We start from the raw sequence: 22,444 nt of genomic DNA, 5'->3' as shown, positions 1-22,444 counted from the left end.
GGTAGTAAGTTTCTCGAATTGACCAAAAAGATTGCTTTCGGATTAGGTAGTTTTTAATCCCTTGTGCCCAAAGCGACGGCTTAGAAGTATCATTTTGCCAAAGTTTGCTTTTAGAAAGATTGATATTATCTAAAAAAAATAGATATTTTTTAATCCTGATAATTATACTGTTATTAACGGTTTTAAATGGAGATAATATTGATTGCTAGTTAAAAGTAGCTCTCGCACAAATTCATAGGCTCAAACATGATTTGAAGGTCCTAGCTACGCAATGTGTTCAATACCAAATCTGGAAAGCTGCAGAAATGAGAAAAAGAGGAACGATTTGAAACGTTTTTTTTTTTTGTTTTTATAAAACCTCCAACTTGTTAAGAAACTCGAAAAATTGAAGATTTGTGTTGAAAAACAATAACAAGCTGGAGGTTTTATGGTATTTTCCCTTAAAAAAAAAGTATTTTAGTTGGAAGTTCGAGTTGGAGACTAAAAAAATTAGAGGTTTTAATTGAAAAATGAACAAAGTTGGAGGTTTCCTATACTATTTTACCCAAGAAACTAAATTATAAAACCTTACATATATTAATATATTTAATATGCTTTTTATCTAATAAAAATAAATAATTGGAAATTACAACAATTGGAATCTGCAAAATTTATTTCAAAATTGTAACTAATAATTATGGGAAAAGGATTTCATATTTTACTATGTATAAAATAATAAATATGATCTCACCAATGTTCAAAATTAATAAGGCAACAAAACCAATACATTTACTATAAAATATAAATATAAGGAAATTAATTGAAAGATTTTTTGTTACATGTATAACAACAAAACGTACTTTTTTCTACATAAGTTTTCTATAGTTAAGACTCGAGAGTATTTGTGTTTCTCTTCTTTACATATTTGTTAGTGAATCTTGTGTCTTTATTAGTTTCGACTTTCTACGGAAAGATCAAATCCTAATTGGCTAATCGTAAGTGTATATATATCGGCCAGTGACTCTAAGTAATAACCAGAAAAAAAATCTTCTACAAAGTTATCAAAAAATTATATCATAAAATGGATATCACCAAAAAGATGCTTATCGTATTTCTTCTCACTATTCTTTTTGTCAAATCATCGGTTCATTGTTCTGATAGCACTCTTGGTATAGTCTTATTATACTCTCAATTTTGTTTTAGTTTGGACATATTTTTATCCTTTATATATGATTATAAAGATTTGTTTAGAGATAATTAGGTGGGAGGTAAAGATCTGGGACATAATTAGTTTTTGGTAAATTCTTGTCGGGACCCAAAACAATGGTATCATTAGCCCACTATTTTTCCGATTTTAGCCTCACTCGCTCAGTTTTTGATTTTTCTCTTATGTTCATCATCAATATGTTGTAGATATCCAACAAAATTTGTAGATTTATGTATATATTTGTCTTCTTTGTCATAATATCCGATTAAAATATATTTATTTTATAAGACCATAAATAATTCGAACCTATCTTTTCAATTCTTTTTGAACAAAGAAGAATCGGTTAAGGATATATAGAGACAATCCGTACTTTAATTTCTGTATGATGAATCTATATAAGTTCCGGTAAAAATTTGACAAAATATTGTGGATGTCGGATTCACACACTCAAGTATTTTGTTAAGCGGGAAAGATTATTCTTGAGGGACAAAAATGAATATGTAAAAACTTATAAATTGATACGAAAATTGCTATAGTATTTCTCTCTTTTGAGGAAGCTCTCTTTTACATGGCCATTGGCCTCTATATTTATACATAAATAAACGACATTAAAATGAGCAATTAAGTACAATTATTTCTTCTTAAATGTGTCCGTTTTGATTCTTCGGCTTTAATGCTCAACGTTTGAATTTGAGTTGACTCTGATCTTCATGGGCCTCGCCTCTTTTGGCCCAAGTGCCCTTGAACCGACTTACCCATGTCTTCTACACCGAACTCGTGTCACAGTGCAGTCACTTCGAACTCTCGAAGTGGTGACAACCACTTCGACCGTTCCTTTGGCTCATGGGTCCGATGGGCTTCGTCCTTTATGGGCCATTATCTTGATTACGTGGCAATCTTTGGTTGGTCTCGTACTTCTGGTGCGGGATCCGACACCAACAATTAGCCCCCCAAGTTCTTCGAAGTGCTATTCCAATTCGGAGGACTTTAAATGCTCAAGTGGCCAAAGATTGCGCTCGAGAATCTTTCTGATTTCCCGCCGAAAATCTCATCACTCCTTTAATTTCGGCACTAGCCATTTTTAACCGAGTGACATCTGTCATCATTATGACCGTATATTGATTAATTACTATTAAAACGGGATAAACCTTTCCACTTCCCACACGACTTCCGAGGCGGTTTCATCATTAGCTTGAGGTAACTTCTTTTCACCATTACTCTCTTCTTTTTACTTTTGTACTTTAATCAAAAACCTCTCTCTTCGTTCTTTCACCAAAACCCTTCTTCGCCGGATCTTGAATTTTTATTTCTTCTCAATGGCTTCCGATTCCGATAGACCCGAGTCTCCGTCTTTCGATGAGAGGCGTTCTAGCAATGACGAGTGCACCCGCTCTGATGATATTGCCGGTCCGCATTATGGGTCCACTTGTACTCTTCAATCCCTCGAGCGGTTGAAAGAGCTTTGCCGGATTCCGCCGGAAATTATGGCGGAAGCACAAATAGCTTCCCCCACAGAATCCCCAGAGAACCATCGCGATGGTTACTTCTGTGTGTACGAGATTTATTTCAAGGGTTGCGGGCTGACCTTTCCTCTTCCCGAAGCCCTAGTTCTATACCTAGCGGCTCTTGAAATCGCTCTTCCTCAATTAACCCCCAATCTTCTCCGTACTATTCTTAGAATTATAACAATCGCGGCGGAGGCCGGTTATGTTATCGGAGTTGCTGAACTAAATGAGCTTCTGAGCGTGAGAAGTTCATCGAAGAAAACGGGATATTTCTCAGCATATCCTAATGCCAACAGGAACATCATTTCACATCTTCCGAACAAGGATGAAAATTGGCATCATCCTTGGTTCTTAATTAAGAAAACTCCCGCTTCGATTGGAAATCTCGCAGATTTTCTCCCTTCGAAGTGGTCTGCGAAACCCGGTAGTGATTAGGTTGCCCGTATCTTTCTCGGTTGTTTCTTTATCTTTATTGACTAACACCGTTGTTTCATTTCGCAGCTTTCATCGCTTCCAATCTCCCATCTGAAGAGTTCATCGAATTCTTCAAAATAATTCTTGAAGGGGAAACCCTTTGGAATTCCTTCACTCTTGAGCGATTCCTAGAAGCTAACCACAGACTCAGGATGAGTCCGCCTGGCCATCTTCATCAAATTCCTCCCCCTCCTACAACTCAGGGAATGTCATCTCGGGCCCTTGCGGCCAAGCGTAAGTTGCTTTCCAAGCCGATGGCTGAGGCTTGCGAGGAGAAGAAAAAGTTCCTCGCGACTTCTATAGACAAGAAGGACTATAGTAGAACCTTGCTGGTTGATGATGGCAGCACCGAGGGAGCTCGATCTGTTGCTTCCTTCAGATTAACTCCTCGTCGCGATCGTCGCGACTCACGTTCTCCTCGGAGGGTTCAATCTCCTCGCCGTGATTCACCTCGTCCTCTCCGAGATGATTTTAGTAACGAACCAATAAAGAACTTGGTTCGCCGGAAGAGAGACAAGTCCTCTCGCAGCGATTCTTCTCCGCGGAGGGAAAAGTCGAGGGCCCGGACTGACCGCTCACCTCGATCATCTCCTCCTCCTGAACCAATGGGTCCTCCACGTCCGGTTGATATGTCTTCCTCCTCCCAGCCTGATAGTGGAAAGACTACCCGGAGTGCGTCTCCGAAAAAGGGAGATTCTGAATCTCGAGATGCTTCCTCGAGGTTAAAACCTGCTCTTGTCCCTCAAGTCAAATCGCTTTCAGGTTTGGTGATTTACATACTTCAACTTTTTGTCTTTACTAAAATTCTAATTTTTACAACTCTTCCTTCTTCGCAGCTATGAAGAAAGAGGGCAGCGTCTTCCGATGCTTCAAGACCCGATCGGGCTCGATCCTGCCAGACTTCGACAAATGGCGCCCTGCGATTCGTGAACGCTATTTGCTTCACGCGCATCACTCATCTCGGGTTAGTTCCGTTTTTTTTTTTTTTTACATTGCCATTCTGCGAACCGACTCACCATCCCTGGTTCATGTATAATGCCAGGCTCATAGCGAATTTAACGACATGATCGAACATTACGAAGGGTTGGTCATTGGACGGGAGAAGGAGATTGACATGTGGAAGAAGAAATTCTCAGCTCTTGAGGCTGACCTCAACTCTTCTGCTGGCTCTAAGCACGATCTGGAGGATAAGGTCGATAGGTTGACGTCGGAGTTGGCGCAGGTAAAGGGGGAACTGCAAGACTACTATGACCGGAATTACAAACTCCAGGACGAACTGTCTGGTGTTCAGGGTAGACTTCATGAATCCGAATCAACCGCTGACACCCTGAACAACCAACTTATCGAGCTTGACGCGAAGTACAAGGCGCTAGCCAAGTTGCGTGATTCTGAGTTGGCAAGGTCGGCATCGAAGGCCAGAAAGGAGGTTAAGGGACGCGGGATGGAATTGATCCAAGGGGCCATTTGCTTCATGCAAACCGAGAAAGCTAGGTCGGACTTGGAGTCAGACATCAAGGAGCACGAAAGCAACTTGATTCTGCTGGACCAAATCTATGAAGCAGATTTTTCCGAGGAGCAAGAAAGGACCGAGCTGTCGACTAACCTTTCTGAAAAACGGAGTCGCTTAGCAGCTCTTCCCACTTCGGCCTTCAACCCGCTTGACTTCGAGGCATTCTTTACTGAATCACCTCCTATCAGTGAATCGGGGTTAGACTGGGCAGGTAACGCTTGGCTCCTGTGGCTTACTTTTTTCTTACCTTGTACCTTTGATTGACTGGAATCATTATTTCTAGGTTCAAGTGAGACGGAAGACGTTGTCCCGCCCGCAGCTCCTATGGTACCAGAGGTTGGTTGTACCGCGGAGGGTGGTCAGGGAGCTTCATCTGATCGAGCACCAGTCAAGGAGGTGAATGAAACTTCGGTTACTGAGCCGGAGTCCGGGGTGGAGATCACTCCGTAGTGGCTGTGTCCACTTTAAATCGGGGATTGTCCCTTTAACTTTAAGACTTAATTTATTTTTGGCCTAAGGAGGCTTTATTGTTGTTTTTTGAACAAGATATTTGCCTGAGGAGGCTTTTAAACCTTTCTAGGTTGTGACCCAAGGGGGTTTGGTTAAAATTATATGCGGGTTTGCAAAGTCCGCTTTTTAACCTTTTGTGGCCTTGTGGCAATGCTTTCGAGATTTTTAGGCTGATCAGACCTTTCTCTTTAGTATGCGAGAACTGAGCTCGGCTTAAAGCGAGTTCCCCACTTCGGGTTTAGTCAACTCGATAAACTTACTGGGCTTGGGTCTTAGAAACTTTTGTAGTTAATGCGACGGTTGCGCTTTCCCTTCTTATAAGTAAGGAAAACGGCTCGTCTTTAATGCAAAAAGTGCTTTTTTTCTCGATTTCCAAAAATGGTTTAAACCACTCGGACACACTACCATTATTGGGTTTATGGTTCCAAGACAAACCCTAAATCATTATAAATAAAGGCTTACATACTTCTAAGCTTTATTTAAGCATGACTTTAGAATCTTACTTGAGAAATACTTTAAGAATGGAAAACGAAGGAGTAGCCCCCATCGATCCCGGCAGCCCACTTTTCTTGTCCGGCGACGGATTTGAACCGGCCGGCGTTCTCTTTCCTCACGCCGTCTTTCACTTCCCTTCAAAGGAGAAGAAAGAGGCTTGCGACTTCATCGACAAGGTAAATATTTAAAGTTTTTGACTCAAAAACTTTTTGCTTTATTTTATTCACTCATCTTTATGCTAGGTCGCCGACAAGCACCGTCGCTTATGTGAAGAGAGGCAGCGGCTGGGCCTCAAAAGACAAACACTCGAGGCTCGCATTGCTCGGGTGGAGAGGAAGATACGGGCTTTGGAGAGTGATCCCTTTCAATGGGAGTGGCGGAACTTCGATTCCGTTGCTGAGATCCTGAAGATGCTTCGGATGTATCTCCGTGCTAGAGGAGTCCCGGGTCCCGTGAACGCCCCAGTCTTCGCCGTTCCATCCGATAGTGAAGAGGAAGAGGACTTGGAGGAGGAGGCCAGCAACTGCCGGAAACGCATTCGGGATCGTTCCGAAGTGGATGCCAAAAACAAGGCGTCCACTTCGAAGACTAAACCGGCGATGAAGGAGCCTGTTCCTGAGCCTCTCCCATAAATGTTCTTTAATTTCTTCACTTCTCTTTTTTTTTTTAAAACTCGTAATGGGCTTCGACCCCTTTTTATTTATGGAAATATTTGCTACTTTCCTTTCTTTCCAAATATTCTTGGAGATGCGTCTTTTAATGCAGGATCCGTTCGAGGGCATGAATCTCTCCGCGAATCACTCCATTCCTTGGATAAAATCCGCAGCTTGCTAAGGATATGGGGTTCCTATAAATTATAGGTTCAATTTCTCTTTACTTCTCACCCTTCTTTTCATTTTAGCAGGTATGGAGTTCAATCTTCGCTGTTCAGAATTTATGCCCGACTTCTCCAAAATCGGAATGATGAATGAAGATGTTTCAAATGAGCCAAACAGGCAGCCTTCTCCACTTCGCGGCTTCTCGAGATCTCAGATCCGAGCCCCATGTGCTTTGATCAGGGATCTCCCAATCAGAGACCAAGGAACAGCGACGGCGTTCATAGAGGCACTTGAACTTCAACACCGGAAGCTTATGTCGGAAAAGAGGAGGCTCCGAAAGAGGATTAACCGGATGCAACGCAGGCTTACTACGGTGTCAAGAAATTTCACATCCTTGAATCTCACCCCGGAGAGTGGATTGAGCTTGGAATCTCTGACTTTGCTCGAATTCCGGACTGCATGATGTCAATCCTCGATCTTGCTGGTCAAGGAATTGAAGTGTTCTGCTCGTCAACGAGGATTTCGTAGTTCGAAGTGTACGATGAGGGACACTTCATCTTTTTTTTTGAATAAACGCTTTATTTCCAATCTCTTGTATGTTCGCATAGCCGAACCTTTTTCCTTTAATAAAGAAATAAAACAAAAATTTTATTAATAGCTGAACTCGTTTTCGAGCTGCCTACGTACCCATTTCGGGATCAAGCCAAATTGTAGTTCATGTACATAAACAATGCATGTAGCTTTTAAACATAAAACTTCTTTAAGTTGATCACATTCCAAGGTCGCTTGACTGGATTGTCTTCTAGGTCTTTTAACCTATAAACGCCGTTTCGAACCACCTCGGTAATAATGTAAGGTCCCTCCCAATTAATACCGAGTTTTCCAGCACCTTCTTCTTTTTTGTTGTCAAAGACGCGTCTTAATACGTAATCTCCCACGAAGAACGGCCTACTTTTAACCTTTGAATTGTAATACCGCGCTGCTGCCTGTTGGGGTCGGATCCCGTAATTCGGATCCGGCCCGGAGAGTTTAGGATTCAGGAAACGAAGTGGGCCGTCAGGCTAGCCCATATGGTGAAAAGCCCACTTCGTTTCAAATCCAGCTCGAACGTAACGTCGGAATCTGCGAAGTAATTGGAATGCGGGTTATACGGAATTCACAGATCGAGGAAGATTCGAAACGGAAATAATAATAAGGGCGTGATTCGCGGCTAGATTAGGGGAAACGGATTTCGACGATGTAATTATAAATAGGGGTTGTAAATCACTGTAACAGGGGGGGACGATTCTCTTGAGCAATAAACGAGTACACATTTTTCACTCTTTCATTTTTCTTTTTGACGATTGTTACTCGAATTAGCAAGGCTAGACGACCCGATTTGCATCTTAAAATCCGTATTGCGGATTCCGACATCCACAATTTGGCGCTAGAAGGAGGGGCTTTCTAGTCTTTTACTCCAGAATATCAATCGGAAAAAATGTCAGACGTAGCGGATCCGACTTCAGTCCTCGACGAGATCAAGAAGTTGCTTAAAGATCTGTACGAGAAGACCGACCGGCAGCAGCTCGCCACCACTGCGTTGTCTGAGAAGCTTTCAGCATTTGAAGAGCAAAGCGGCAGCCAAATCGCAGTCCTCACGGCAAGTTGTTCCGAAATCAGGTCAGCCCATAATGCTTATGCGGATCGGGTTGATACAATTCTTGCAGGGACTTTGCGGACCAGCGGACCTCGCGGCCATTTGGACTTTAATGGTCCAAACGTTTCGGAGGTTCAAGATCCTAGACTCGTTTCCCCGAACAACGCGCTCCCATCTTCTTTGCCTCTTGGCTCTCAGAGTGAACTTGGAGATGGATCCCGTCAGGCTCAAGCACCTCCAAATTCGGCCGGCAGTCCTTTTGTTCCAGCCAGAACACCTCTCCCCATTCATCTTGGCAGCACCCCGCATCATCCTCAAACCGAGTCCCATCCGCCTCACCTTCCATTCAGCCCGGAAATCCAGAGCTTACAAAATCAGATTCGGGAAATGAGTTCTAGGGTTCACCAAGCCACCAGTTCGGCTCCCGAAGTCGATAGAGTGATCGAGGAGACGAGAAGGACTCCTTTTACTCCACGAATTGTAGCCCTGCGAATTCGAGACCAAAGGAAGGTAAAACTTCCGGGGTACGATGGTAAGGGAGATCCCAAAGAATTTTTAGCGTCTTTTCAGGTGACCGCAGGTCGGGTACATTTGGAGCCCAACGAAGTAGACGCAGGCTTATGCAAGCTCTTCGCCGAGAACCTATCCGGGCCGGCTTTGACCTGGTTTACTCAACTAGAAGAAGGATCGATCGATAGCTTCAAGCAACTATCCACTGCTTTCATCATGCAGTACGGATACTTCATCAAGAGCGATGTAACTGATGCCCAGCTGTGGAACCTCTCACAGGGAGCCGGAGAGCCGCTCCGGACTTACATCACCTCCTTTAAAGAGATTATGGTCCAGATCCCAAACCTGTCTGATTCCGCAGCAATTGCTGCACTCAAGAACGGTCTATGGCACGAATCCCGTTTCCGAGAAGAGTTGGTTGTTAACCGACCGGCCACTATTCAAGACGCCCTCCATCGGGCAACGAACTGGATAAACGTGGAAGAAGAGCGGGCCGCTCTAGCTAAAAAGTTCAAAGCAGCTCCGAAACCTGCTCAGCTTCTTCCTCAGAAGAAACCTGTTCAACCTGAAGCTCGGAAACCTGGAGCTGGCACATTCTCAGTGGATCGGGAGGAGCCAAAAGGTTCTCCGAAGATTTCACCTGCGAAGCAATCTTTCTCACCTAAGAGCAAAAACGGCGCTTTCCCGAGTAACAAGTGGATTCGTGACCCAAACGCCTACTGCGAGATCCACAAAGTCAATGGGCATGCTACAAAAAATTGCAAGGCTCTAGGGAGGTTACTGGCTGCCAAGTTCGCATCCGGGGAAATAGCCGAAATCGATGTTTCGGAGCTCGAACCAACTCATCCGTCGGAACATACAGTAGCAACAGAGGAACCCTCTCCTCCCAGCAAGAAAACCAAAAGGATCCAGTCCCCTGATGTTCTTAAAGGACCGAAGAAGCAAATCCAGGTGATTATGGGGGGATCTAAGCTCTTTCGGGATTCCATAAGTGCAATCAAGCAACACGAACGGAGGGCAACCCCCCCGATTATCAAGAAGGCCAGGCTTACTGAGGAACAGTTACCCGAAGTAACATTCTCCGAAAGCGAAACCAGTCAACTTGACAAACCACACGATGACGCTCTGGTCATAACACTCGATATTGCGCATTGCGAAGTATCTCGGGTTCTCATTGATACTGGGAGTTCGGTGGATTTAATCTTCCTCGATACTTTGACAAGAATGGGGATATCGAAGCGAGATATAAGGGGGCCACCATCGCCTTTGGTTTCCTTTACTAGCGAAACTTCAATGTCATTAGGAACGATTATGCTCCCGGTATGCGCAGAAGGCATAGTCAAAATGACTGAGTTTACGGTGTTCGATCGTCCGGCTGCTTATAATGTTATCTTGGGAACACCCTGGATTTATGAGATGAAAGCAGTACCTTCAACGTATCATCAATGCTTGAAATTCCCTACGAAGTCCGGAGTGAAGCAAATCCTGGGAAGTCAGCGAGCTGCGAGGATGTGTTACATGTCCAGTCATAAGCTTAAAATTCAATAGCAACCACAGCTCGAGGTGCCTGCAAATCCCGTCAAAAAAATAAGCAGTGACCTCGTGGAGCCAGTGGTAGTTAATGAGGAGTATCCAGATCAAACTGTGAAAATAGGAGCGGGATTAAGCGAAGCACTCCGAGCCGAACTGATAACTTTCCTAAAAAGGAATCAAAAAACCTTCGCCTGGAAAATTGAGGAGATGACTGGGATCGATACAAAGGTCATTTTGCATGAGCTCAACATTGACCCGACTTTCAAACCAGTAAAACAAAAGCGCAGGAAACTCGGTCCGGACCGAGCCGAGGCGGTAAATGCCGAAGTTCAGCGCCTGCTCGATGCCGGTTTGATTCGCGAGGTCAAATATCCGGACTGGTTGGCGAACCCTGTTGTAGTCAAGAAGAAAAATGGGAAATGGCGGGTTTGCGTAGATTTTACCGATCTCAATAAAGCCTGTCCTAAAGATAGTTTCCCACTTCCGCACATCGACCGACTTGTGGAGTCAACTACGGGCCACGAAATGATGTCCTTTATGGATGCTTTTTCCGGGTATAATCAGATTTTGATGAATCCGGAAGATCAGGAAAAAACAGCTTTCATCACGGACCGTGGAACTTACTGTTATATAGTCATGCCGTTCGGGTTGAAAAATGCCGGAGCCACTTATCAACGGTTGGTGAATATGATGTTCAAAGATCTCCTCGGTAAAACGATGGAAGTGTATATTGACGATATGCTGGTAAAGTCAATATCAAGCACTTCGCATATTGAGCATCTAGAGCAGTGCTTCGCAATTTTGAATAAGTTCGGAATGAAGCTGAACCCGGCCAAGTGCACTTTTGCAGTTCCTTCGGGAGAGTTTTTGGGTTACATTGTCACAGAGCGGGGAATCGAAGCTAATCCGCGACAGTTGAACGCTTTTCTGGCAATGACTTCGCCTCGTAACATCTGGGAAGTTCAGCGACTCACAGGGCGGATAGCAGCCTTGAACCGGTTCATCTCGAGGTCAACCGATAGGTGTCTTCCATTCTATGATCTGCTCCGAAAAGCAAACAAGAATTTCATCTGGGATGAGAATTGCGAAAAGGCTTTCAAAAATCTAAAAGATTATTTGTCCAAACCTCCTGTGTTAGCAAAACCCGAGTTCGGAGAAGAGCTTTTCTTGTACGTATCGGTTTCCGACAGCGCAGTAAGTGGAGTGTTAGTGCGATTGGATCGGAACGAGGAAAGACCGATTTTCTATGTAAGCAAGTCTTTTTCGGGAGCGGAGTCAAGATATCCGATGATAGAAAAACTAGCTCTGGCAGTGATTACTTCGGCTCGGAAATTAAGACCGTATTTTCAATCTCATACGGTTATTATCCTAACCACGCAACCTTTAAGGACAATTTTGCATAGTCCGAGTCAGTCAGGAAGATTGGTGAAATGGGCAATTGAGCTGAGCGAGTATGATATTCAGTTCCGAACAAGGACAAGCATGAAATCTCAAGTCCTCGCAGATTTTCTGGTCGAACTACCTCTGGTCTCCGAGGGGGCCAAAGAAAACGAAGGACCTTGGATACTTCATGTAGATGGCGCGTCCTCAAAACAGGGTTCCGGGATCGGTATCCGATTACAATCCCCATATGGTGAGGTAATTGAACAGTCATTTTGTCTCGCATTTAATGCGTCGAATAACGAGGCGGAGTACGAGTCTCTCCTTGCAGGACTTCGTCTAGCAGTTGGCATAGGTGTCACAAAGTTACGGGCTTTTTGCAACTCGCAGCTCGTTGCTAATCAATTTTCCGGGGACTATGAAGCAAAAGATAGTAGAATGGAAGCTTACCTCGCTCAGGTTCAGGAATTGAGTAAAAAGTTTCTAAGTTTCGAACTCGCTAGAATTCCGCGAAGTGAGAACTCAGCGGCAGATTCGTTGGCGGCGTTGGCGTCGAGTTCCGAAGTAACGGTGAGCCGAATGCTCCCTGTCGAAGTAATTAAACATCCCAGTATAGCCACCGGAGAGCTGAACTTCGTGACTACACGGTCTATGCAAAGAAGGATGAGTGTGGAACAAGAACAACAAAGGGTCGAGGAGACTGAGCAGAACTCCGAAGTAGAATCACTAATCGGAACACCGCTAAATCCGGAACCACTACCACCAGCGCTACCGCTTCCGGATTGGGGGGTAGACTGGCGGATACCCATCAGAGAATACATCCTTAATGGTACTCTCCCCACGGATAAGTGGGAGGCACGGAGACTGAAAGCTAAAAGTGCTCGTTTCTGCATTTCGAGCGACATCCTCTACAGAAGAAGCATCTCGGGTCCTGACATGATCTGTATTTTCGGACAGCAGGTCCGTACTGTGGTGAAAGAGATTCATGACGGAGTATGCGGAAATCACTCCGGAGGTCGCTCTTTGGCCTATAAAGTAAGAAAGTACGGATATTTCTGGCCCACATTAATCGCGGATTGCGAGGAGTATGCGCGGAAGTGCGAGCAGTGCCAGAAGCACGCACCTTCAATTCACCAACCCACCGAGCCATTATCATCAGTCTCTTCGCCTTATCCGTTTATGAAATGGTCTATGGATATTATTGGGCCTCTTCATGTTTCTACGCGCGGGGTGAAATTTGTCCTGGTTCTTACCGATTATTTCTCGAAGTGGGTAGAAGCGGCAGCCTACGTAAACATAACTCAGGTTCAAGTTCGCAAATTCATTTGGCAGGACATCATTTGTAGGCACGGTTTGCCATACGAGATCGTTACTGATAACGGACCTCAATTCATTTCGCGACAATTCGAATCTTTCTGCGAAGAATGGCAAATCAGACTCAGTCGATCAACGCCTCGTTACCCGCAGGGTAATGGTCAAGCTGAAGCAATGAACAAAACTGTTTTGTCCACTTTGAAGAAAAAACTTAAGTCGCACAAAGGAGCTTGGTTTAATGAACTACAAAGTGTTCTCTGGGCAATTCGCACTACTCCTAGGCGTGCAACAGGTGAAACACCATTTTCATTAGTTTATGGAATGGAGGCTGTAATCCCTGCTGAAATATTTGTGCCAAGTCCGAGACGGATGAATAACCCGCAGAACGAAGCAGCAAATAGCGAACTGATGGTTGACGTTATTGATACCATTGAGGAGCGGCGAGATCGAGCTTTGATTCGAATGCAAAATTACAAGAATGCCGCGGCTCGATACTATAATTCGACTGTCCGAAGTCGACATTTCGGCGTTGGAACCTTGGTATTGCGGAAAGTTCAGCAAAATACTACCGAAGATGGAGCTGGAAAGCTAGGTATTAACTGGGAAGGTCCTTATCGAATTACTCAGGTAGTTCGCAACGGAGTTTATCGTCTGGAGAACATGGACGGAAAAGCAGTTCGGAGAGCTTGGAATTCCATTCATTTGAAGAGATACTTTATTTAATCATATTATTTCTATTGTAAATCGAACTACGACAGACTTGATCCCCACCTTTGGGTACGTAGGCAGCTCGGACCTCGAGTGCAGTCTCTAAATCAATAAAATATTTACATTGTTGAAACAGTCTAAATATTCAAAGCCGAGATATATCTCGCAACTCGTAAAACCGAGAGTAATCTCGTAATTCTCTCTTCGCAAACCGAAAAGTTTATTTTCGTACTATTTAAAGATTCTTTTCATCCGAGCTCAGTGCTCGAATGGACGGATCTTTATCTCTAAAAACAAACGGAGATTTTTCTTCTAAACAATCTTTAAGTATATTTACTTAAAAGAACAGCTGGTTCAACACAGTTCAATTCGGACTTCGATGTCCAAGTCTCGTGTCATGTTTCTTGAAAACCGAAAGTACTTCAAATGTATTTCGTTTTCCTTTATGAACTTCTTGTCTGACTTGCGTTAGCAAAAAGATTTTCAGGAAGGAAATAGCTTAAGTTTTTAAAATCCAAAAGATACGGGAAACGAAAGCAAAAGGTTCTGATTAAAAACAAAAAGGGGGGCCATTAAAGCCATAACAACCCCGGAAATTAAATCAAGGATTTTTAGGCTTCGGGATCCTGTTGTCGCTTTTCCTCCGACCCCTGGGCCGTTTTGAGCTCGGACATGATACCTTTGTTGGAACCGAACTCGTCGATTGCAAGTTCCTCCTCGGTATATGGACCTTCAGGTGCCGATTCGGGAGGAGTGGCAACAAAGAGATGTGCAAACTCATCAGGACGAGGCTTGAGAGCGTTTATCTTGTTAACTTTGGCCTCCGCATCCGCTTCATCTTTCTTCACAGACTCCAGCTCAGCATCAATATCCGGGATCTCGCCTCTCTTAAGCTCCTCAAGAAGCTCCCGATTTGCTCTAGTCTCCGCAGCTCGGTTGCTAATTGACTCATTCTCACACAGGGCTTTCAGGTAAATCTCATGCTTTGAGATCAAGCCACTGTAGTGTTCTCGGAGTTTCTTTCGCTCGTCCTTCCTTGCTGCTGCGAGCTCCTCGTCCCGTTTTTCCGCAGCAACTTTGCACCATTCCTCACTTCGCTTGACTTCGGCCTCCAGCGAAGTTATCTTGTCACATGCCTCAAGGTACATGTTCTTTCCGGTCTTCAGTTTCACCGACAGATCCGTGTTAACTACATCAAGATGGTTACAGCGAGCTTCGGCACTCAGCATCCGTTCCCGGATATCGTTGGCCTTCGCCACGGCTTTAGCATTCTCCTCCTCCATCTCTTTCATTTGACGGATCTCTTCTTCGAGTTCAGCAACTCGAGTCCTAAGGCTGTCAAGCTCGTTCACAGGGAAGAGCTGGCTCTCATGACAAGAAAAGGTGGTGTTGTATTCGAGCATAATCTATCGAGATGAAAAGAAACCGTTAGATCAAGCGAAACGAGCTGAAGTAAGAATTAAAGGAAGTACCTCTCCAAGTTTGTCGGCGAAGCGAAAGTAATTCGCCCTGTTGACTTCTTTTAGCTCGCTGAAGGCCGGGATCCTCATCCCAGCCGGAGTGAAGTTCCTCATGAAATCAGCTGGAGACTTCGGAGGGGCTGATTGAAATTTTTATAGGGAATCAATATGAATGATTCGTGCTTTACAAGAAGAATCGAAAAAACAATATAGGATTACCTATTGGAATAGGGATTTCTTGATGACCAGATTCCCGATTCTCTGAGTCTCGTGAAGGTAAGACCATAACTTGAACGGGAGGTTCGGACAGCGGAGTCCCCTGGGAAGTGTCCTTAGCTCCTTGGCTAGCAGTCCCGGTATCTTCGGGAGGATTCACATCGACATTCGTGTTAGAACGACTTTTGCGATGTAGAGGAAGAACATCTGAGTCCTCGCTCTTGCGTTTCCTCGAGGAAGTTGCAGTTGGTCCTCCATCAGAACACTCTTTTTCCCGAGATGATCGGGAGGAACGGGAATCCGAAATTCGGACTATCTCTTTACCAGCAGACTCCTTTACTTGATCTTGACGATCAGAAGTCTTCGACTCAGATGCCGGCATAACAGAGCCGGAAGTCCTTCCTTTCCCAGATGCGGATCTGGACTTTCCCTCCTCCAGGGCCTTCACCATTCTGGCCTTATCTTCTTTTTCTCTTGCCTCCCTAACCTTTTCCCTCTCTTTTTGGAGCCTCTTCTCTTCGCGGTAGGAAACTGGAGACATGTTTCTATCGATGATGGGAGAAGTGTGAGGTGGAGAAGAGGTAATAAGGTCGGAGCGATTGCGGACACGGCAGCACGAGTTCCGAATTCGTTCACAAGTAAAGAGTTCCCACGCGAGGTCACTTTGATTGCAAATCCTGATGAACTGTTCTGCAAAGGTATGGGAGACCGGTGTCTTCGGAAGTTTAACTGCAAAAACAAAAAGGATTATTTCACCGAGGAGCGAAGTCAAGAAATAAAATGCAGTAAATCCCTAAAAATCATCTAACCAGGACGACGTGTCCAGTCCCGAACAAAAAATCCTGCATTTGAACCGTAGGTGAACTCGTCCACAGGAAAGAAGAAATACGACTTCCTCCACTTCTCATCTTTTTCAGGAAAGTCTCCGAAGACCCTGAAATAACTCCTCGGGCTAAGGAAGAAGGTTCCCGGGGTTCGCCCCTTCTTCATTGTGTAGAGATGAAAAATGTCGGATAGCGTAATTCGATATCCATTCTCCTCTGCAAGAGTCTGGAGGCATAGTACTATCTGAACTACGTTCGGGCAAAGCTGAGGCAAAGCGATCCCCAGTTCATGCATAAGTTCTATCAGAAGCTCCGGTAAAGGAAAGGAAAGGCCGCATTCCGAAAAGAATATTTTGAAGGCGCAACAGTGATCAGTAGGAGGAGATTCAGGAGACTCTCTGGGCTCCGGAGCTATCAGTTTAACTTGTCGAGGGATACCGCAGCTGCCTTTCATCAGAGCTAGTTTCCTGTCGTCGAGTTCCGAGGAAAAGTATTTCCCGAACTCATCTTCGAGGATGAAAGATTCATTTCGGACCTTCTTACTCTTCTTCGGAGCCATAACACGAAATTGAAAATTCTAAAGATGAAAAAAGATCTGGCAAGAAATGAATCGAGAAACCCTCAAGAACACTGATGAAGATCTTCGCCGAAAACCCAGGAGGTGAAGATCTTGACGGAGAGTATTCTTCAGATAACGGAGGAGAGCCACCGGAATTCGAAGGAGTACGGCGGAGGAACGGCAATTGACGGGAGTTTCTTCACACCTAACGGTTGAAAATCTAAAAGATCTTCAGATCTATGGCCTAAACCTAGCGGAAAGCAGATGCTAAGAGAAATCTATTTCTAAAAATCTAATCGGATTCAAGAAATTCAAAGCGAAAAACAAAAACAGTCGGAGAATTTAAGAGTAAGGAGGAGAGGGATACCTTTAAATAAACGGACGACAGAAGTGGATCGTGGGTATTGAAGGCGAGGTACAGAACCCGAAGGGTCCAGTCCTATATATAGAGCGTTTTGGCGGGAAAGTGAAAACCCTAGGATCTCGAAGCGTCGCCTCGTTCCCGAGAAGAATCTCTCGGTTGGCGGGAAAACCCTAGGATCTTGAAGCGTCAACTCGGACACGGAAAAATCCCGAGATTAACGGAATTTATGTCGAGTTTCCTTTGTTACAAGATTTTCAATATCATAAGTATCCCGAAGCATACACTTCGGAATACTTGGGGGGCAAACTGTTGGGGTCGGATCCCGTAATTCGGATCCGGCCCGGAGAGTTTAGGATTCAGGAAACGAAGTGGGCCGTCAGGCTAGCCCATATGGTGAAAAGCCCACTTCGTTTCAAATCCAGCTCGAACGTAACGTCGGAATCTGCGAAGTAATTGGAATGCGGGTTATACGGAATTCACAGATCGAGGAAGATTCGAAACGGAAATAATAATAAGGGCGTGATTCGCGGCTAGATTAGGGGAAACGGATTTCGACGATGTAATTATAAATAGGGGTTGTAAATCACTGTAACAGGGGGGGACGATTCTCTTGAGCAATAAACGAGTACACATTTTTCACTCTTTCATTTTTCTTTTTGACGATTGTTACTCGAATTAGCAAGGCTAGACGACCCGATTTGCATCTTAAAATCCGTATTGCGGATTCCGACATCTACACTGCCTGTTGGTAATTCTGGATCCGAATTAGAGCTTGATCACGCCTTTCATTTATGGTGTCTAGAGAATCTTTAAGTATTGCTGAATTTTCTTCCTCATTTAACGGTGCTTCTGTTCGACGAAGTCCGGGCACATTGAGTTCAGCTGGTACTACCGCTTCCATGCCATAAACCAAAGAGAATGGAGTTTCTCCTGTAGGTCGCCTAGGGGTTGTACGATAAGCCCACAGGACGGGTTGGAGTTCTTCATACCATCCTCCCTTTAGATGACTTAAGCGTTTCTTGAGATTGCTTAATATCGTCTTGTTCGCGGCTTCGGCTTGACCGTTTCCTTGCGGATATCGTGGAGTAGAATAACTAACTTTGATTCCCCAGTCCGCACAAAAGGCATCAAACTCGTGTGAGATGAATTGCGGTCCATTATCAGTGACTATTTCGTATGGAACTCCATGTCGACATATAATGTTTTTCCAAATAAAGGTTTGCACCGCCGAATCCTTGATACCGACATACGCCTCAGCTTCAATCCATTTTGAAAAGTAATCCGTAAAGACTAAAAGGTACTGTACACCTCGAGTTGATTTGTGCAATGGCCCAATGATGTCCATTGACCACCTCATAAACGGGTATGAGGCGGAAATGGAGGAGAATAATTCCGACGGTTGATGGATCAATGATGCATGGAGTTGGCAACGCTTGCATCTTTGGGCGAACTTAACACAATCTGTGATCATAGTGGGCCAAAAATACCCCATTCTTTTAACTTTAAAAGCCATAGCTCTTCCTGATGAATGACTCCCACATAATCCTTCATGCACTTCGCTCATGACGATTTCGACTTCGGGCCCAAAAATGCGTAATAGGTAAGGGTCACTGACACCTCGTCTATATAACGCATCTTTTGATAGACAAAATTTCGCGCTAACGACTTTCATTTTCCTGGCCTGCCATTTATTCTTTGGGAGCTCACCTGTCATGATGTAGTGCTTTATTGGCTCCCTCCAGTCGGCCCCCCAGTCTTTAGCCGGAATTTGGTCAATTTTGTGAAATATTCGTGGCTCTGGTTCGGGATGCTCGTTTGGTTCAAGAATATCCTCCTCGATTAATGGCTCGGTTTCTGACATCATTTCTGGAACCACTTCTTCAGCTAAGACGACGGGTTCCTTGCTAGGTGTATTTGGTCCCTTTGACTTTCTTCGTTTGTTGGGTGGCGGTTCGATCTCTGGTTCGCCACGGTCGCGTGCCGCTGCTCGAGACCTTGTAACGACGAGGGTTTCCTTGCTGTCTTGAATGCTTCGCTCCGAGATGCATTCTACTGGAATAACTCTCTTTAACTCAGGATCTGATGTTGACGCCAATGCGGCAAGTGCATCTGTAGTTGTATTCTCTCCCTGAGGTATACGGATTAATTCAAATTTCGAGAAATTTTTAGATAGATCCTTCACCACTTCGAGGTATGCTTCCATTCTTGAATCTTTGGCCTCATAGTCTCCATTAAATTGGTTAACTACTAATTGCGAATCGCAATAAGCCATTATTTCCTTAGCTCCAACTCCTTGTGCTAGTCGAAGTCCGGCAATAAGGGCTTCGTACTCTGCCTCGTTGTTGGAGGCATTGAATAACAATCGGAATGATTGTTCTAGAATTTCTGATGTTGGAGATTCCAACTTGATTCCCACTCCAGATCCTTGTTTTGTTGAAGACCCGTCTACGTGTAATTTCCAAATTTGGTTCTCCGGTTGCTCTATCGTTCCAGGTATTGGTAGTTCGGTCAAGAAGTCTGCTAAGACTTGAGCCTTCATACTGATTCGGCTTTTGAACTCTATGTCGTACTCGCTTAATTCCACCGCCCATTTCGCCAAACGTCCGGACTGACTTGGACTATGAAGTATTGTTCGGAGTGGTTGGTTAGTTAATACTTCAACCGGATGGGACTGAAAATATGGACGCAGCTTCCGAGCCGAAGTTACCACCGCGAGTGCAAGCTTTTCCATCATTGTGTACCTGGTCTCCGGATCCGTCATTGACTTGCTCACGTAGTAAATTGGTTTCTGCTCCCCACGGTCTTCCCGAACCAAGACTCCACTAACCGCGTGGTTTGAAACTGATACGTACAAGTAAAGTTTTTCATCCACTTCTGGTTTGGACAGTATAGGTGGAGTGGTTAAGTATGCCTTAAGCAGCCCAAAAGCTTCTTCACACTTCTCATCCCAAAGGAATCCTTTGTTCCCTTTTAGAATTTGGTAGAAAGGCAACGACTTATCTGTTGATCTCGAGATAAAACGATTCAAAGCCGCAATCCGCCCAGTCAACCGTTGTACTTCTTTGAAGTTTCTTGGAGATGGCATGTTTAGAAAGGCGTTAATTTGATTTGGATTGGCTTCAATCCCTCTTTCTGTCACGATATAGCCAAGAAATTCTCCGGATGGGACTCCAAATGTGCACTTCGCCGGGTTCAGCTTCATTTGATATTTATTGAGAATATCAAAATATTCCTCCAAATGTTTAACATGATCTTCTTTCTTCAACGATTTAACCAACATATCATCTATGTAGACTTCCATAGTCTTCCCGAGGTGATTGTGAAACATTTTGTTCACCAACCGTTGGTAAGTTGCTCCTGCATTTTTCAAACCAAAAGGCATTACCTTGTAACAGTAGATACCTCTATCCGTGATAAATGACGTCTTTTCTTGATCTTCGGGTTTCATCATTATCTGATTATAACCCGAGAAGGCGTCCATGAACGTTAACAGCTCGTTTCCAGCGGTGGACTCTACAAGTCGATCTATATGTGGGAGCGGGAAACTGTCTTTGGGACATGCTTTATTCAGGTCTGTAAAATCGATGCAAACTCTATCTTTCCCATTCTTTTTCTTGACAACGACAGTGTTTGCTACCCATTCCGGATATTGTACTTCTCTTATGGACCCTATCTTCAATAGTTTATCCACTTCGTCATTTACTATTTTTGCCCGCTCCACTCCAAGCTTTCTTCTTTTTTGTTTCACCGGTTTGAAGCTTGGATCTACGTTTAGTTCATGACAAATTATGCTCGGATTTATGCCAGGCATGTCCGCTGCTGACCATGCAAATGACGCTTTGTTTTTCCTTAAGAGTTCGATCAAGGCTTCTTTTATTTGGCCAGTCAACGTCGCTCCAATTCTAATTTTCCGGTCCGGCTTGTCTTCTTCCAACACCACTTCGACTACTACATCCTCTTTCTTCTGCCCGCTAGGAAATTTTGTTATTAGTCCCTCTTTTGCGGGCTTCGTTAATTGCTATTGAATCTTCAAACGGTGGCTAGCTAAGTAACACGTCCGTGAAGCTTCTTGATCTCCTCGAATTGTTTCCACCCCATTTGATGTTGGAAATTTGATACATTGATGGTATGTAGAGGGGACTGCTTTCATCCGATAAATCCAAGGAGTCCCAAGGATGATGTTGTAAGCTGCGGGTTTATCGAAGACAACGAAGTCCACGATCTTCGATACTTTCTTGGCAAGGACCGGTAGCTTGATTGTTCCGAGAGACATGGCTGACTCGCTTGTGAATGCAACTAATGGAGATGGGGGTCCTACTATGTCTCCTCGGCTGATTCCCATTTTTTCTAGAGTACTTAAAAAGATCAAGTCGACCGAACTGCCTGTATCTATAAGGATCCTTGATACTTCGAAGTTAGCGACATCAAGAGTAATGACTAGAGCATCATCATGCGGTCTTTCGAGATGCCGCGTTTCTTCTTCGCTAAATGATATTGGGGCACCTTGAAAATCAATTTCTTCGCTCAAGCTTGCTTTGAGTAAGACATTTCGCCTATGCTTTTTGATGGAACTTATTGAATCTCCGCAAAATCTGGAACCTCCTAGAATCACATTGATCTTACCTTTCGAACTTCTTGGTTCTTCCTCGTTGGATAACCTTGGTCTTTTGGAATCTTGATCTTTGGAGTTTTCCTTTGCTTCGTGGTATTCCTTTACAAAATCTTTTATATCGAATTTAGAAAGATCGCCACTAGCCCAAAGCTCTGCGAGGTGCTTTTTAAGAACGCTGCAATCCTTGATTAAATGTCCGGTTACTTTATGAATATCGCAATATAGACTTTCATCACGGACCCAAGTGTTTGATCTTCCTTTCCCTTGGAATTGCTTCCCGACGGTATTGTTGAAGGGTTGCGACCCAAATTTCCTTGGTCCTTTGCTCTCCCTAGGCTCGAACTTCCTGGCAGGGACGGTGATTGCTGGCTTTTCTTGCTTATTTCTTTTGGCAAAACTTTCTTTTTTGTCTTCTACCTCCATCCAGTTGTTTGCGCGGAAGAGTGCATCCTGAATTGTGTCTGGTTTATGAAGTATTAAGTCTTCTTTAAACCTTGAATCATGTCGCAATCCTTTTCGTAGGGCAGATAAAGCTGATTGCTGTGAGATTCTTGGGAGCTTTGACAGCACTCCTTTGAATTTGGTGATGAAAACTCGAAGTGACTCATTAGATCCTTGCGTTAAGTTCCAAAGATCGGCATCCGAAACGCTTTTATCCATAAGGATAGAGTATTGCTTTAAGAACACGGCTGATAGTTCGTCGAAATTGCTGATCGAACCCGGCTCTAATTGGGTGACCACATTAGAGCTTGGCCACACAGATTCCTCCGAAAAAAGCTTGCAGTAAACCTGCATCCTCATCCAGTTCATTCATTTCGACTCTTCCAGCA

The 22,444-nt window shown here is 44.2% G+C and overlaps 1 protein-coding gene across 1 annotated transcript in view; it reads left to right on the top strand.

Annotated features, from left to right (window-relative positions):
* Positions 1 to 1,060: 1,060 nt before the first annotated feature.
* The window catches only part of LOC9324530 (defensin-like protein 115), a 25,148-nt gene continuing 3,764 nt past the window's right edge, over positions 1,061 to 22,444 (top strand). The window contains 1 exon segment of the mRNA XM_002888421.2: positions 1,061 to 1,148. Coding sequence (XP_002888467.2) covers positions 1,061 to 1,148 — 88 coding nt within the window.

This window comes from Arabidopsis lyrata (genome assembly GCF_000004255.2).
Source record: "Arabidopsis lyrata subsp. lyrata unplaced genomic scaffold ARALYscaffold_2, whole genome shotgun sequence".
Taxonomy (NCBI): Eukaryota; Viridiplantae; Streptophyta; class Magnoliopsida; order Brassicales; family Brassicaceae; genus Arabidopsis; species Arabidopsis lyrata.
Note: the sequence above shows the minus strand (reverse complement) of the source record. Positions and strands in the feature narration are given on the sequence as shown.